At 34.9% G+C, this 13,601-nt stretch overlaps 1 protein-coding gene across 1 annotated transcript; it reads left to right on the top strand.

Moving 5' to 3' along the window:
- The first annotated feature begins 42 nt into the window (after positions 1–42).
- On the top strand, positions 43–1,909 carry LOC110607016 (ubiquitin-fold modifier 1). The gene is made up of 4 exons (XM_021746061.2): positions 43–217; positions 341–438; positions 975–1,007; positions 1,617–1,909. The coding sequence occupies exons 1-4, from the start codon at positions 129–131 to the stop codon at positions 1,685–1,687; spliced, it is 291 nt and encodes a 96-aa protein (XP_021601753.1). The 5' UTR covers positions 43–128; the 3' UTR covers positions 1,688–1,909.
- Positions 1,910–13,601: the final 11,692 nt, after the last annotated feature.

The raw sequence follows: 13,601 nt of genomic DNA, 5'->3' as shown, positions 1-13,601 counted from the left end.
AACCTTAAACACGTGTTTAGCCCAAAAAAGAGAAAAGATCGTAAAGTACGCGATAGCGTGCATATACAAGCCACCAGGCACCAGGCACTAAACAATCGTCTGCGAGTAGGGGAAGTGAAAAATTCTATATGGCGAGCGCCGGTGCCGGTACTGGTGGAGGAGGGAAGGTCTCCTTCAAAGTGACACTTACCTCCGATCCCAAACTTCCTTTCAAGGTGTAAGTATAATTCTTTCGATTTTAGTTCCTAATTTTATTGTTTCTGTCTTCGTGTTCTTTGTTTCCCCCTCTCCGATTAGAGTTATCTTCTGTTATCTCTAATTGTTTTTTTTTGGATTTCAGGTTTAGCGTACCGGAGGCAGCCCCTTTCACGGCTGTCCTGAAATTTGCAGCCGAGGAATTTAAAGTCCCTCCCCAAACCAGCGCTATCATTACTAACGGTATTTGCTATTCTAGGGTTTCACATTGATTTTAGTTGATCCCCCCCCCCTTCCCGCCGGAATTCTTCATTCTCAGGATTCTCGATTATTACTTTTTTTTTTGTTAGTGATCTGATTTGGGGAATAAAAATGCTAATTTTCTTCAAGCAATTAATTAGTCCTGTATTAGTTTTTCTTTTTATCTTTCGTAAATTCTAGTTTTTAATTATATTTTCGACTCAGTGATCTGCCTTGGATCCTTATGTTTGGCATTGGGATGACAACTGATTAACCCTGCTGGATCAGAAGAGATTGCAGAAATAAAATTTACAAAGAAAATAAAAAAAGTTTTTGGTGTCATAAATGAATTAATCATACTAATCCCGCTTAAATTGCATTCTTGATTTGAGCTTTATTAGCTTAAAAATTTCCCTATCTCCTCTTGCTTTAACTAGCCTATAGGATATGGCATAGTTTAGTCAAATTCTACATGTTTTGTCTAACTCATCCTATAGTACTTTCTGTTACTTACATCAAACTGTTCTGTTGACATCCAGATGGGGTAGGAATCAATCCTCAACAAAGCGCAGGTATGCTAATGCATTCTTCAGACCAATCTTTTTATATGGGTTTTGTTGAAGCACTTGGTTTGCTCACTGTATGTATGATCTAAATTTCTCCACCCTAGAAGTGAGGTGATGATATATGTTATGATGTGAACAGCTAGTCAAAATAATTAACTGTTCTGGTTTCATAAAATCTTCTCCTTGAATCTGAATAACTGTTCATAGTAGTAGGTTTATTGGAAAACTGTGGAATTGGGGAAATAGCTTAAGGTTTTAATGGGAAAATGGATGATGCCTCGATGGATAGCGTTTTCCTCTGATATTTTTGCCTCTTTTGCTACTCCAGTATTATGTCCTTTTGCTCCTGGTTAGACAAAGTCTTCTAATTTCTTGGGTAAATTATCATTGCGACAGAATGCATTCACTGGTACATCAGTGTGGTTATTGCAATTTTGGGCTCAATAATATAATATAGAAAATTAAAAACACTGCATCCTTTAGCTGTGTGAATGTGTAGCTCCAAAGCTTTGGAAATATTTAACGCAAGTCTACTGTAGTTTTTTATTATTCGGCAGTTTATCATATCAAATGCTATTTTAGATTTTTTACTTGGCATGATTGTGATTGGTTCAGGCAATGTCTTCCTTAAACATGGCTCCGAACTCCGCTTGATCCCCCGTGATAGGGTAGGAGCAACCGAGTAAAGAAAGCAACAGGCTGGATGACTCTTTTTATTTTTCTGGTTTATCTAAATGTGTTTCTGCTTTACTTTTTTTTTTTTATATAAATGGGAGGATGGTGAGAGAGCCCTCTTGGGCATTATACTGTATAACTGATACCATACATTTTGTGAATTTCATGTGGAACCAATCTACAGGCGGTAGACTTTTAAGGTTTTAGTTAATAATGGAAGCTCCCATTGTCGACTTGCTCTTTCTTTTACTCTACTCTGAGCTTTATATGAGTAGATTTGAGGGTTAGCATTAGGATTTGTAAGATTTTTGTCAGGCAGCCTAGTTTAAAAGTTGCGGATTATGCCCAACTAGCCTGTGATCAGGTCTACATAAGCGAGAGGCTTCATGGTCTTTGGCTAACTGAGCTTGGTATGACAACTGATTTAAATGTATTCAGTCTTGTTCTTGACGATTTTGAAGAGGATCATCAAGATCTGTTTGGCAACAATGACCATCTTTTAATGTATTATTTGGAATATTGATTTAGTCAAAACACCGATATTTAGAAATAAAGGGGTGAATTATGAAAAATCTGAAAAATCTGCTATTGTCATAAAAATAACTATTTGCTACTAAAAAGTTAATAATTAGTAAAACAAATAGTATTGTCAAATAAAGACTAGGTGCCATAATCCCATTGCAACAGATTAGTCCTGTTTAGAGACCAAATTTAAGGCCCATCAGAAAGCTCAAATGACCTTATTTGTGGCTTACATAACACAGAGGGACTTGGCATCCAGGCCATTCAATATCCAGGCATTTATTGAACCATTTCCAGCCTTTTACCCTTGGTCTGGTCATATAGCATATAATTTTAATGAACCAAGTAATTGAAATAATGGATTTCGAAGGAGATTTTAAAATATAGACTTTCTTTGGAAGGAGGGAGATAAGGTTTTGAAGGTTTCAAAATCTTTCAAAACTCACCAAATTAGTGAATCAACAAGAAGCAGTGAAAATGAAAGGTATCCCAGAGATTTCAAAAAGGGAAGAGAGTGCAACAAATCTCTTTCGGCCCAAAAGCACCTAACCCACTACGTAAGGTCGGCATTACCCGACAATGAAAACTGGCATAAAGTCAGGTTTTCTGTGCAAACTCTCATGGAAAATGAGGTTATGCTTGTGAACCTCTGCTACAGCTAGCAGCCAGAGAAGCCATAATCTAACAAATTAAGTCGGCAAAAGAATGCCCTAAGGAAGGGGAGGTCCACAATGAGGAGCAGTGTGATAGGAATGAATCGTGGGTGGATGTAGAGGATGAATGAGGACAAAAGCAATTACGAGTCACATCTAACAAAGGGTCCAAAAATTGAATATTGAAAATGTAGACAGTGGTCCCATCACCTTCATGTCTCCCTAACAATACTTTCCTACTGATACCAGCAGTGTCAGTAAAGGGATGGAGGTCCACTGATCTTTCTACATACATTTAAGCTCCTCATGTTATTTCCATTCAAATGCCCAAAACTTAGACACCTTCGCTTTCATTTTAGGTAATTTACACATCCGCTGCATCAACTTAAAAGTTGTAATAATAAAATATTACAACTAATTTATAATATACAACTCTTTCAATTTTTATATAATATAACAAATTTTTTATTAATTTTATGGCTGTTATACTTATTAAATTAAAAATATACATATTTTCTCACTCATGGATAATATTTATTTTATTTTCAATTTTTTTAAAAAATCAATCAAATAATTTTTATTTAAAATATGAAATATTGAAAATGAGAGTATTTTTAACCGAGGACTAATATAGAAATCCATATTTTATCTTTTTATATTATCTAAACAAAAGTTGAAAGTATTTTTTACTATAAAATAAAATTTATGTAATCTACGGTTAAAATTCCTAAATTGGTGTGTAAATTACCTTTTCATATTGCTTTGCTTTTGAGGAAGTTAGAAATGTTGCAACCTATTTGTGGGATTTTTTTAATTAAAAGTTGAAAAAAAATAAAATTAAAATGGTAAAGCACTAAAAATCCATTAAAGTGAGGACCTAATCAAATTAAATTATTAAAATTTTTATTCCATTATTTTTCTTAATTTTGGTACCTTCCTAATAAAAAGCAGATTTCAAGAAAATAAGCAAGCAAGCGCGTTGGATAAAAATTGTATTAAAATTACTAATCTAAAATATCGTATACCAAAAATATAATATTATAATCTCACTTGACTTTTGTAGATTAATTAGACTATTTAGTTTTTTTTTTTTTTTTAAAAGTGCACACACTGCACTCCGAGATTTAGTCTGGTGAAAAGTGCATCATTGTAATTTTGAGAGGTCTAAAGTTCTACTCCTCCAATCCCCAATTTAAAAAAAAAAAGTGCACACACTAACTTTTTTCATCGTGTATTGCATGTTATCTTCCTCTATTATATTTATTATTTAGTTATATAATATATTATAATACATTTAATTTAATAATTAATAAAATTAATTATTTTTTATTATAATAAGTAATCATTATTTTTATATAAAAAATATTTTGTATTATCGTAACGAAATATTAATAATAATTAAATTAAATAAATTCAATAATAGAAAAATTTTTAACATATGAGTTTTATGAATTAATAATACTAATAGAATTATGATAATAGAATTACTACTTTTTTAAATTAAAAGTTATAATAAAAATTTTGGTGGAAATTATGATCATTGTTAAAATAATATTTAAAATTTAATTATTATATTAATTAAATATTAAATTTTATTATGTTTTTGTAAAAAAATAAACCATGTTATTTATTAATTTTTAAATATAATTATATTATTTCAAATAATTTATTTTAATATTAATAATATTATTTTTATTAAATTATTTTAATATTTAAATATATTTATCTAAATTATTTCATATTTTAATACTACCGATTAATTAAATTTAAATCTATTCAAAATATTAATTGAAATCAAAATGATAAGCGGCTGTAATTGGCTAAATCTGCAATACATAAAAAATGAAGCAGTGAGTGCTCACGGTAGCTATTCTAACGCTCAAGTGAAAGTGGTGAATGAAAAATTTGAAAGTATTTATATGAGAGGACAGCGTACATTTGCCTTTATGATCGTTTGCTTTTATACTATAAGAAAATAGAGATAAATTCATTATTTTTCGATAATCCGACGATGATATAGCCGGTTCGTTTATAAGAAAATTTTATTGGCTAATTAGTTAAAAATCTCGTAATCATAGGCGTGAAGGAGATCTGCTGATGAGACCATATATAAAGATTATCAGATTCTTACCACGTGACCTTGTAATAGCTTACTGCCTATTTTGATCGAGTCTTATGTAATATCATAGATAATCGAAGGTGATAATTATTTTTACTTTCTTCTCACTTATCCTAAGTACCAATCAGATTTAAGATCTTATATTAGTAATGCTTTAATGAGTTTTTATCCTTTCTTTTTTTGAAATAGGGGGTTGGGGGAGTCGAACCTTAGACCTCTCAAGTCTATCAGGATGCACTTTCCACCAGGTTAAGTCTCGGAGTGCGAGTTTTTAGCCTTTCTCTCTTTATATAGATCATTCGGACACCTTTAAAAATACAATAAAATTGATTAATTTAATTATATTTTTAATTTACGAGAAGGTAAAAATAAATTTATCTCTAAACATTTAAGATTGATATATTTAATTCACATCACGATCACACTTGATTGATATTGTGAATCTTCTATAAGTTTTTTTTTATTTTGAAATAGAGAAATTTTATCCGTGTTTGATTTTTATTTTTTTAAGTTTGTTGTTTGCTTTACTCTACTTGTCCGCACAACAGATGGCTCCATCTTTGATTGGACGCATGAATTTCTTTCCATATTGTCAAGTGAGGTTGTAAATATGTTTTTTGGTTAACCTTTTTGTGCAAATCAAGCTTCATGAAATGGACTATATTGAACTTTCTTCTCCATGGATCAGCTTTGGCCTCTTCTCTTGTAGAGTTTGCTTGTCCGAGCTTGCTTGTAATTGAGTTAGGATATATACTAGACAAGATTCTTTTTTAACCATGAAATGCCTTGAGAGCTGAGTCAGAGATTCTCGCATCCCTTCTTATAATGGCCTTGACCCTTCCATCATCAAAGAAATTGATTTTGGTAAAAAAAAAATTGTGAATTTAATAAATGAGTAAAAAAAAAAAGATTAAAAATTCACATGGAGAGAATTAATTTGCCACTTCAAAGGGATCATCACATGTAAAAGTGGGGATGCGAGCCCAAAATATCTTAATGCCCTTAAAAAGCAGCGGTCAACCGTAATACGTGGAGGGTATAACGGTCCAAGAAGGATAATTATAAAGCGTAGGAAGCGTCGTGGGCCGTGAGGTGGGGTATTAACGGAGCCCGAGGAAACGCACTTTATGACGGGCTGTAAACCGTTATAGCATACATATTATGTATTCGGTTACTTTTGTACACTTTATTTTCACTATATTAAAAAAATAATTTTTTAATTATATTTATTTTAAAATATTAAATTTTATTAATATTAATAAATAATTTAAAATATTAGAAGAGAATATATTTCATAATTTTATAGGATGAAGAGAATCATTTATCTTTGAATAATATTAGAAGTAAAATGTGTATTAAAAAGATAAAATGAAATTTAGCTATATTTGTTATTTTTCTTAATTTATAGAAAAATAAAAAATAATTTTATAGATGGAAGTAATATAATTTGCATAATCTGATATAATCCCGTGGCCAATACATAAATTCAATTTAACTCCATATTCATTTTTATAGAAGTAATTTTATAATTTTATTCTGCTACGATTAGAGGTGAGCAGTATTCGATTTAAATTGAAAAAATCGATCGAATCGAATCAATTTAAAAATTTAATTTGGTTTTTTATACATTTCGATTCGATTTGATTTTTAATTTCAAAAATTTCAGTTATTTCGGTTCGGTTCAGTTTTAATTAAAAAAAAATTAAAAAAATCGAACCGAACCGATTAGTGATAATAATATATTTTTTCAATAATATAGAAAAATTAAATTATATTAAAATTAAAATATTTTAATTAAAATTTAAAATATTAAAAATAAAGTGTAAAAAATAAAAAAAAATTATTAAAAATTAAAACCGATGAAATCGAATCGAATCAGATCAATTCGATTCGATTTTTGATCAAAATCAATTTGATTCGATTTTTATAAATACTAAAATTTCAATTTTCAATTTATTTGATTCAGTTCCATTTTGAATCGAACCGATCGAATGCTGAATTTAGATTAGACCAGGCAAGTGGCGTCCCGTTCTGTTTTTTTTTTCCCTCGAAGGCGTCCCGTTCCGTTATTTCGCAATCCGTTCATGCTTCTGACGTTTTATCCTTTCATTAATTGCGTAATGACAGTTTAGTCAGATTTGTCAAAGCTGTTGACTCCGATCGGCTTAGCTCGTTTTCCATGCTTCCGGCTATTAAGGTAGGCTGCTCGCTTTTATAAGATCCGTTGTAAGTGTTTTTATAATTACAAAAATATATTTTCGTGAATTTGTAATAATTATGTGTTATTAAAAATTTAACATAAGATCAATATTTAAAATAAATTTAATATTTATTTATTTTATATTATATGATTCTATCGATCCAAAAAATATATTTATTTATTAATTTTTCAATAATAATAATAACATTATTAATATGTATTGAAACAATAAAATTCATTAGCTTTTAAGGAATTTTAGTAATTAAGTAACAAGTCTATTTGCATGAAAAATTATAAATTTTATTATAATTATATACAAGATTAAAATTTAAATAGAGGAAAGTATAGTTTTTATAATGTGAATTATTTTATTATATTCATATATCACGTAAATAAATATTATATATAAAAAATTTAAAATTTTTAATTATTTTATAATTTAATTTAAAATTTAAAAAATTAATATAATTCAACTCAAAATTTTTAAATTTATTCATCTTCGTCTCTCTGTGGTTTAATGTAAAAAAAATCATAACTTTAACTTTTTCTATTTAATATTAGTTCCAATAAAAATTACAACAACTTTATATTTCTTAATTTTTTATTTTTTTAAATATTTTATTAATAATTTATTATAATAAATTTTATTATATTTATCATAAAAAATCATGTTAATATAATCAAAAATAAAAATTAGAGTCTTACTATTTACGGTTATGTTATTAATCTCTTGGAGGTACAAAAGCCTTAAAGAATATCTCAGTTCTCCATATGTGCTTAGCAGTTCCTTAGCAGGAGAAGAGATGTTGATCTACTTGGTTGCATCAGAACAGGTAATGAGTGCCATACTAGTAAGAGAAGAGGCAGGGGTTCAGAAATCCATCTTCTATGTCAGCAAGGTACTTAAAGACATCGGGATCAGATATATGAACATAGAGAAATCAATATTTACTTTATTATTGGCAGTAAGGAAATTCAGGGTGTATCTAGAAGACCATTAGAAAATAGTGATGACTGATCAACCTGTGAAAAAGATCTTACACAGGCTTGAAACTTTAGGACGAATGTTGGCATGGTTAGTGGAAATCAGTCCATACTGTCTCATTTATCAACCTCGGACAGCCATCAAAACTCAAGCCTTGGCCGACTTCATAGCCGAATACTCCTTCAGCACGATTGAGAAAGAACAAGATGATGCGCGACCGAATCTAGTAGGAGAAAGAGAGGGGAGTCAACAATAGTATGAGTTCATGTGGAATTTGTTCGTAGATGGGGCATCGAGCGTCATGGGTAGTGGGGCGAGAATTCTTTTGAAAGGGCTTGATGATTTCAAAGTATGTTATGTCCTACGCTTTAGGTTTCTGGTGTCTAACAATATAGCAAACTACGAAACTCTTCTAAACAGAATGCAAATAGCCTCAGGAGTGAGGGCGATCAACCTAAAAAAAAACAACGATTTGCAGCTAGTAGTGAACCAAATAACAAGAGTGTACCAATCAAAGGTCTCATTATGCAAATGTACTTGGCTAAAGTACAAGCCCTGGAAGCCGAGCTAGGTGAGCAAGGAATCATTGTCAAGTGCCAAAAAATACCTTGAGAAGAGAATGAAGAGGCAAACTTTCTCAGCAAATTGTTTGTGGAAGAGCTAGAGCAGCACTTGGATGAAGTGTATGTGCAACAAATCAATGTCCCTACCTTCGAGAAGTCAGCCTCCGTCATGCAAGTTGATGAAGAACGAAACTGGATAATCCCATACCTAGAATACCTCGAGATTGGGAAATTGCCTGAAGATAGAGCAGAAGCTCAAAAAATTATAGCTAAGGCTGCCAATTATCAAGCAGTAAGAGGAATCCTATATCGGAGGGGGAAGTCCAGTCCATGATTGAGATGTGTAGGACCAGAAGAGGCATCCAGGGTAATCTAGGAGATACACCAGGGGGTCTGTAGAGTTCATAAGGGAGCGACTACTTCAGCGAACAAAACTTTCTGGCAGGGATACTATTGGCCTACAGTAAAGAAAGAAGCTGGAAAATTTGTGAAAAAATGTGATATTTGCCAAAGGTTTGCCAATGCCATCAACAGCCCGACTATGCCACAATCAGATATATTAAGTCCGTGGCCGTTCTCACAGTGGGGGATAGACATTCGGGGGCCATTCTCTAAGACTGTAGGGCAGAAGAGATTTGTAATAGTGGCTATAGAGTACTTCTCCAAGTGGCTCGAAGCAGAAGCCATACCCACCATCATAGCCTGAATAGATTTTGTGTGGAGCAACATCATATGCCGGTTTGGGATACCCAGGACGCTCATATCAGATAATAAAAAGCAGTTTGACAGCAACTCTTTTCGAGATTTCACAAGGAACATGGGCATATGGCACAAATTTTTCTCAGTAGTTCATCCGCAGATGAATGGCCAAATCAAGGTGACAAACCGAGCTATCCTACAAGGTCTGAGAAAACAATTAGATGGTGCTAAAAAGAATTGGACAGCCGAGCTACATAGCATTTTATGGGCATTTCGGATCACACCTCGAACATCAACAGGGGAGACACCGTTCGCGCTAGTGTTTGGGACAAAAGCTATAGTCCCTCTAGAGCTACAGATTTCTACTTACCTGGTCCAATTCAATAATGAAAGCAACAATGGTGAGAAATTAAGAAGAAACTTGGGTGCCCTAGACGAGATCAGAGATGAAGCACATGTACGAGCAAATGCCTACCAGCAGAAGGCAGCTCAGTATTACAACCAGAAAGTTCGTGAGAGGAACTTGAAGGTTAGGGACCTAGCCTTGAGAAGATTATAAGCCAGGGGAAAGAGGGCTGCTGTTGGAAAATTAGCACCAACTTGGAAAGGACCATTCAGAATCTCCAAAGTCATCAAACTGAGAGTATACAAAATCGAAGACTTGCAGAGAAACTCAAAACCTTAAGCTTGGAACATCCAGCACTTTAAAAGGTATTTTCCATAGAGATATACAATGTAACTGTTGTATCGAAAATATAAATAAAATTATCTCTTATACCCCAAACACTTATGATCAAATGATGAGCCCTCAATGAGATAGGCGACTGGTCTTGAAAATAAGACTGTCGGCACCACAAAATCAATTGAGGAGATGAAGACCTCAATGAGGTAGGTGACGGGTCTCAGAAATAAGACCGTCGGCACCACAAAATCGATTGAGAAAATAAAGACTTTAATGAGGTAAGTTACCGGTTTCGAAAATAAGACCACTGACACCACAAAATTGATTAAGGAGACGAAGACCTCAATGAGGTGGATGACCAGTCTCAAAAATAAGACTATTGGCACCACAAAACCGGTTGAGAAGACGAAGACCTCAATGAGGTAGGTGACCGGTCTCAGAAATAAGACCGCCGACACCACAAAACCTGTTGAGGAGACGAAGATCTCAATGAGATAGGTGACCAATCTTGGAAATAAGACCGCTGACATCACAAAACTTGTTGAGGTGACGAAGACCTCAATGAGATGTGTGGCCGGTCTCAAAAATAAGATCACCGGCACCATAAAACCAGTTGAGAAGATGAAGACCTCAATGAGGTAAGACTGCCGACACTGCAAAACGGATTAAGGAGATAAAGACCTTAATGAGGTGGGCGATTGATCTCGAAAATAAGACTGCCAGCACGACAAAACTGGTGAAGGAGATTAAGACCTCAATGAGGTGGGTGATTAGCCTCGGAAATAAGACTGCCGGCACCACAAAACCGATTGAGGAGATGAAAACCTCAATAAGGTAGGTGACTGGTCTCGAAAATAAGATTGTCGATACAACAAAACCAGTTGAGGAGACGAAGACCTCAATGAGGTGGGTGACCGATCTCGAAAATAAAATCACCGACACCACAAAATCAGTTGAGGAGATGAAGGCCATGTTAAAGGCCTATGTTGGCAAAGCTACAAGCTAAAAGAAACAAACTAGAGGGCGCGATACGACCTTAAGAAAGGACCTCGACATCTGTAAAGCCTAAAGAAAAAGGAAAACAAAACTAAGGATTGATGCCAACCTCGTCAAAGAGCTCGACTCACAAAAAAATAAAGCCAAGGCTTGATGCCAACCTCACCAAAAGAGCTCGGCTCACTGATAAACAAAGCTAAGGCTTGATGCCGACCTCACCAAAAAGCTCGGCCTACATAAAAATAAAGCTAAGTTTTGATGCCGACCTCAAAAAAGAGCTTGGTACCCCTAAAATCTAAAGGGAAATAAACTTAAGGCATAATCCCATCCTCGGAAAAGGGGGGCTTGACACCTCTAAAGCTAGAAGAAAGTTAAAGCCAAGGCATAGCACTGACCTCAAAAGATAGCTCGGTCCAAATCAAAATAAAACCAAGGCATGATATTGACCCTAGAAATGGACCCGCGAATATCAAAATATGAGCAAGTAGAAAGTACAATTTTAGAACAATAAGAACCAAGGCAAAGAGCTGTATAAAAGCCAGAGATAAGAACAAACAAAAGCCTGGTGAGCTAAAGGCTCTAGAGGAACAGAAAGCATGAAACACTAAAATATTCGATAAACAAAGTACAAAACACAATAAGTTAGACGCTTTACAAGCAATATTTCAACGAGTAACCAGCCCAGTACAATTCACGGGCAATATACATAAAAACAGTTTAAGTATGAGAATACAAATAAATTTAAATAAACAAGAAAAATGAAAGCAAGAAGATGGAAAATAATAGAAAAACTTTAAATTTTATTAATTCAATTAGCCATTGGAATGGGTTATAGAAGTAGTAGGAGAAGGGGGAGCAAAACTGACTAGGTCGTTAACATGATTATTATTTATAGAATTGCCCCCTACAGTCTAGAGGGCAAAGGAGGAGGGTTCTTGAGAAAAGGGTTGTCATCCTCTCCGTAGCAGACCTCCTTGCCATAAGAATTAAGTTTGGGGACTCACAGGTCTGCCAATAGAGAGGAGGGGGCATCTCGAGCTGCTTTAAGGCCCTGGTTGAAGCCTAAAGTGAACATACGAAAGGCCTCTTTATATATTCTCTCCTTTAGCTCTATTGAGGCCTTATATTCCTCCAATCGCGCTTCACAAGCCTGCTGAATTTTCTCCTTCAATTTTGCAGAGTTCTTATACTCCTACAACCGCTCCTCACAGGCTTGCTAGACCCTGTCCTTTACAGCTCGGGCATCCCTCACAATGAAGTACACCTCTCTTCCAGGGCGGAGATGTCTTGGCGAAGTTGTTGTTGCTAAAGTCGGGACTCCTCTGCCATCGAAGTCATGCCCCTCAGGTCCTCGATGTATTTATTGAGCTCCTGTTGGAGGACAACAGTATGAGCCAAGGCCTCATCACACTGGTGGCAGGTCTCCTCCAAAGCGAACAATTGCACAAGGGCTTCATCTCGCTGAGACTCTGCCTCAGAAGCCCATTGGGAAGCGATGGCGACCTCTTTCCTCATCTCCCTCGGCTGCTTGGTGAGGTCCTCAATTTGTCCCTGGAACTCGATGATGTGTCCACGAGCTTCACCGGTGGCAACTAGATTCTCCTCTTGGCACGCCTTAGAAATGTGTTGATCCATTGAGCTCTGTAGGGACTGGTCTCGGGCATCGATTTCCATGAACACACCCAAAGCCTTCTACAGAAAAGCAAAAAATAAAATTAACAAAGTCAGAAGGAGCAAAAAAGTAAAGAAAGTCAGAAGATCAAAAATACCCTCAACGAGGACAGATAGCTTACCATGAGAAGCATCTCCCTCAGACTGTTCCCAAGATCTTTTTGGGATTGCAAACTAAAGATCGCCTGCTATTTGGTAGAGTCGGTCAGATGGCTGACAAGGGCTAGAAAGCGAGGATCAGAAGCATTTGAGACCCCCTCAAATATCTTCTCGTGCAACATTTCGACCACAGAAGCATGAGTAAACTCAGCTGTCACCTCGACGGCGTTCAATAGCTCATTGTTTGGGGCAGATGACAAGTGCTCTACTGCCTTTTTCCCTTTATCAATAGGAGGGGAAGGAGTTGCCTTTGCAGTTCTGAGGTCTGAGCGCGCTTAGCAGCCCTGCCCTTAGTTGCAAGGTTTGAAGTCTGAGAACTCTTGGCAACCCTGCCTCCGATCATGACTGTAACGACCCGAAAATCGGACCGCTACCGGCGCTAGGATCCGGGTCGGCTTAAGGCCGCCGGGACCCGTAGCAAGCCTAACATGCAACCTGAAAACCTGTTTAATCCCATACATGATCAAGAAAATACATAAAAATTTAAAACTTTTCTTTCATACACCCAACTCAACCTGAGCATGCACTGTACATAGCCATAATCATAATCATGACCCCTCTGTGGGATCCCATCAATGCCCCAATGGGCAATACATCATAAGATGAGTTGGCTTACATGAACATTATAAAACATCTTTGATCATGTATTAAAAGGGATACCTCATACATAAAGTCA

Source organism: Manihot esculenta, chromosome 18, assembly GCF_001659605.2.
Source record: "Manihot esculenta cultivar AM560-2 chromosome 18, M.esculenta_v8, whole genome shotgun sequence".
Taxonomy (NCBI): domain Eukaryota; kingdom Viridiplantae; phylum Streptophyta; class Magnoliopsida; order Malpighiales; family Euphorbiaceae; genus Manihot; species Manihot esculenta.
The sequence above is the reverse complement of the archived record's forward strand: the minus strand, read 5'-3'. Positions and strand labels throughout refer to the sequence as shown.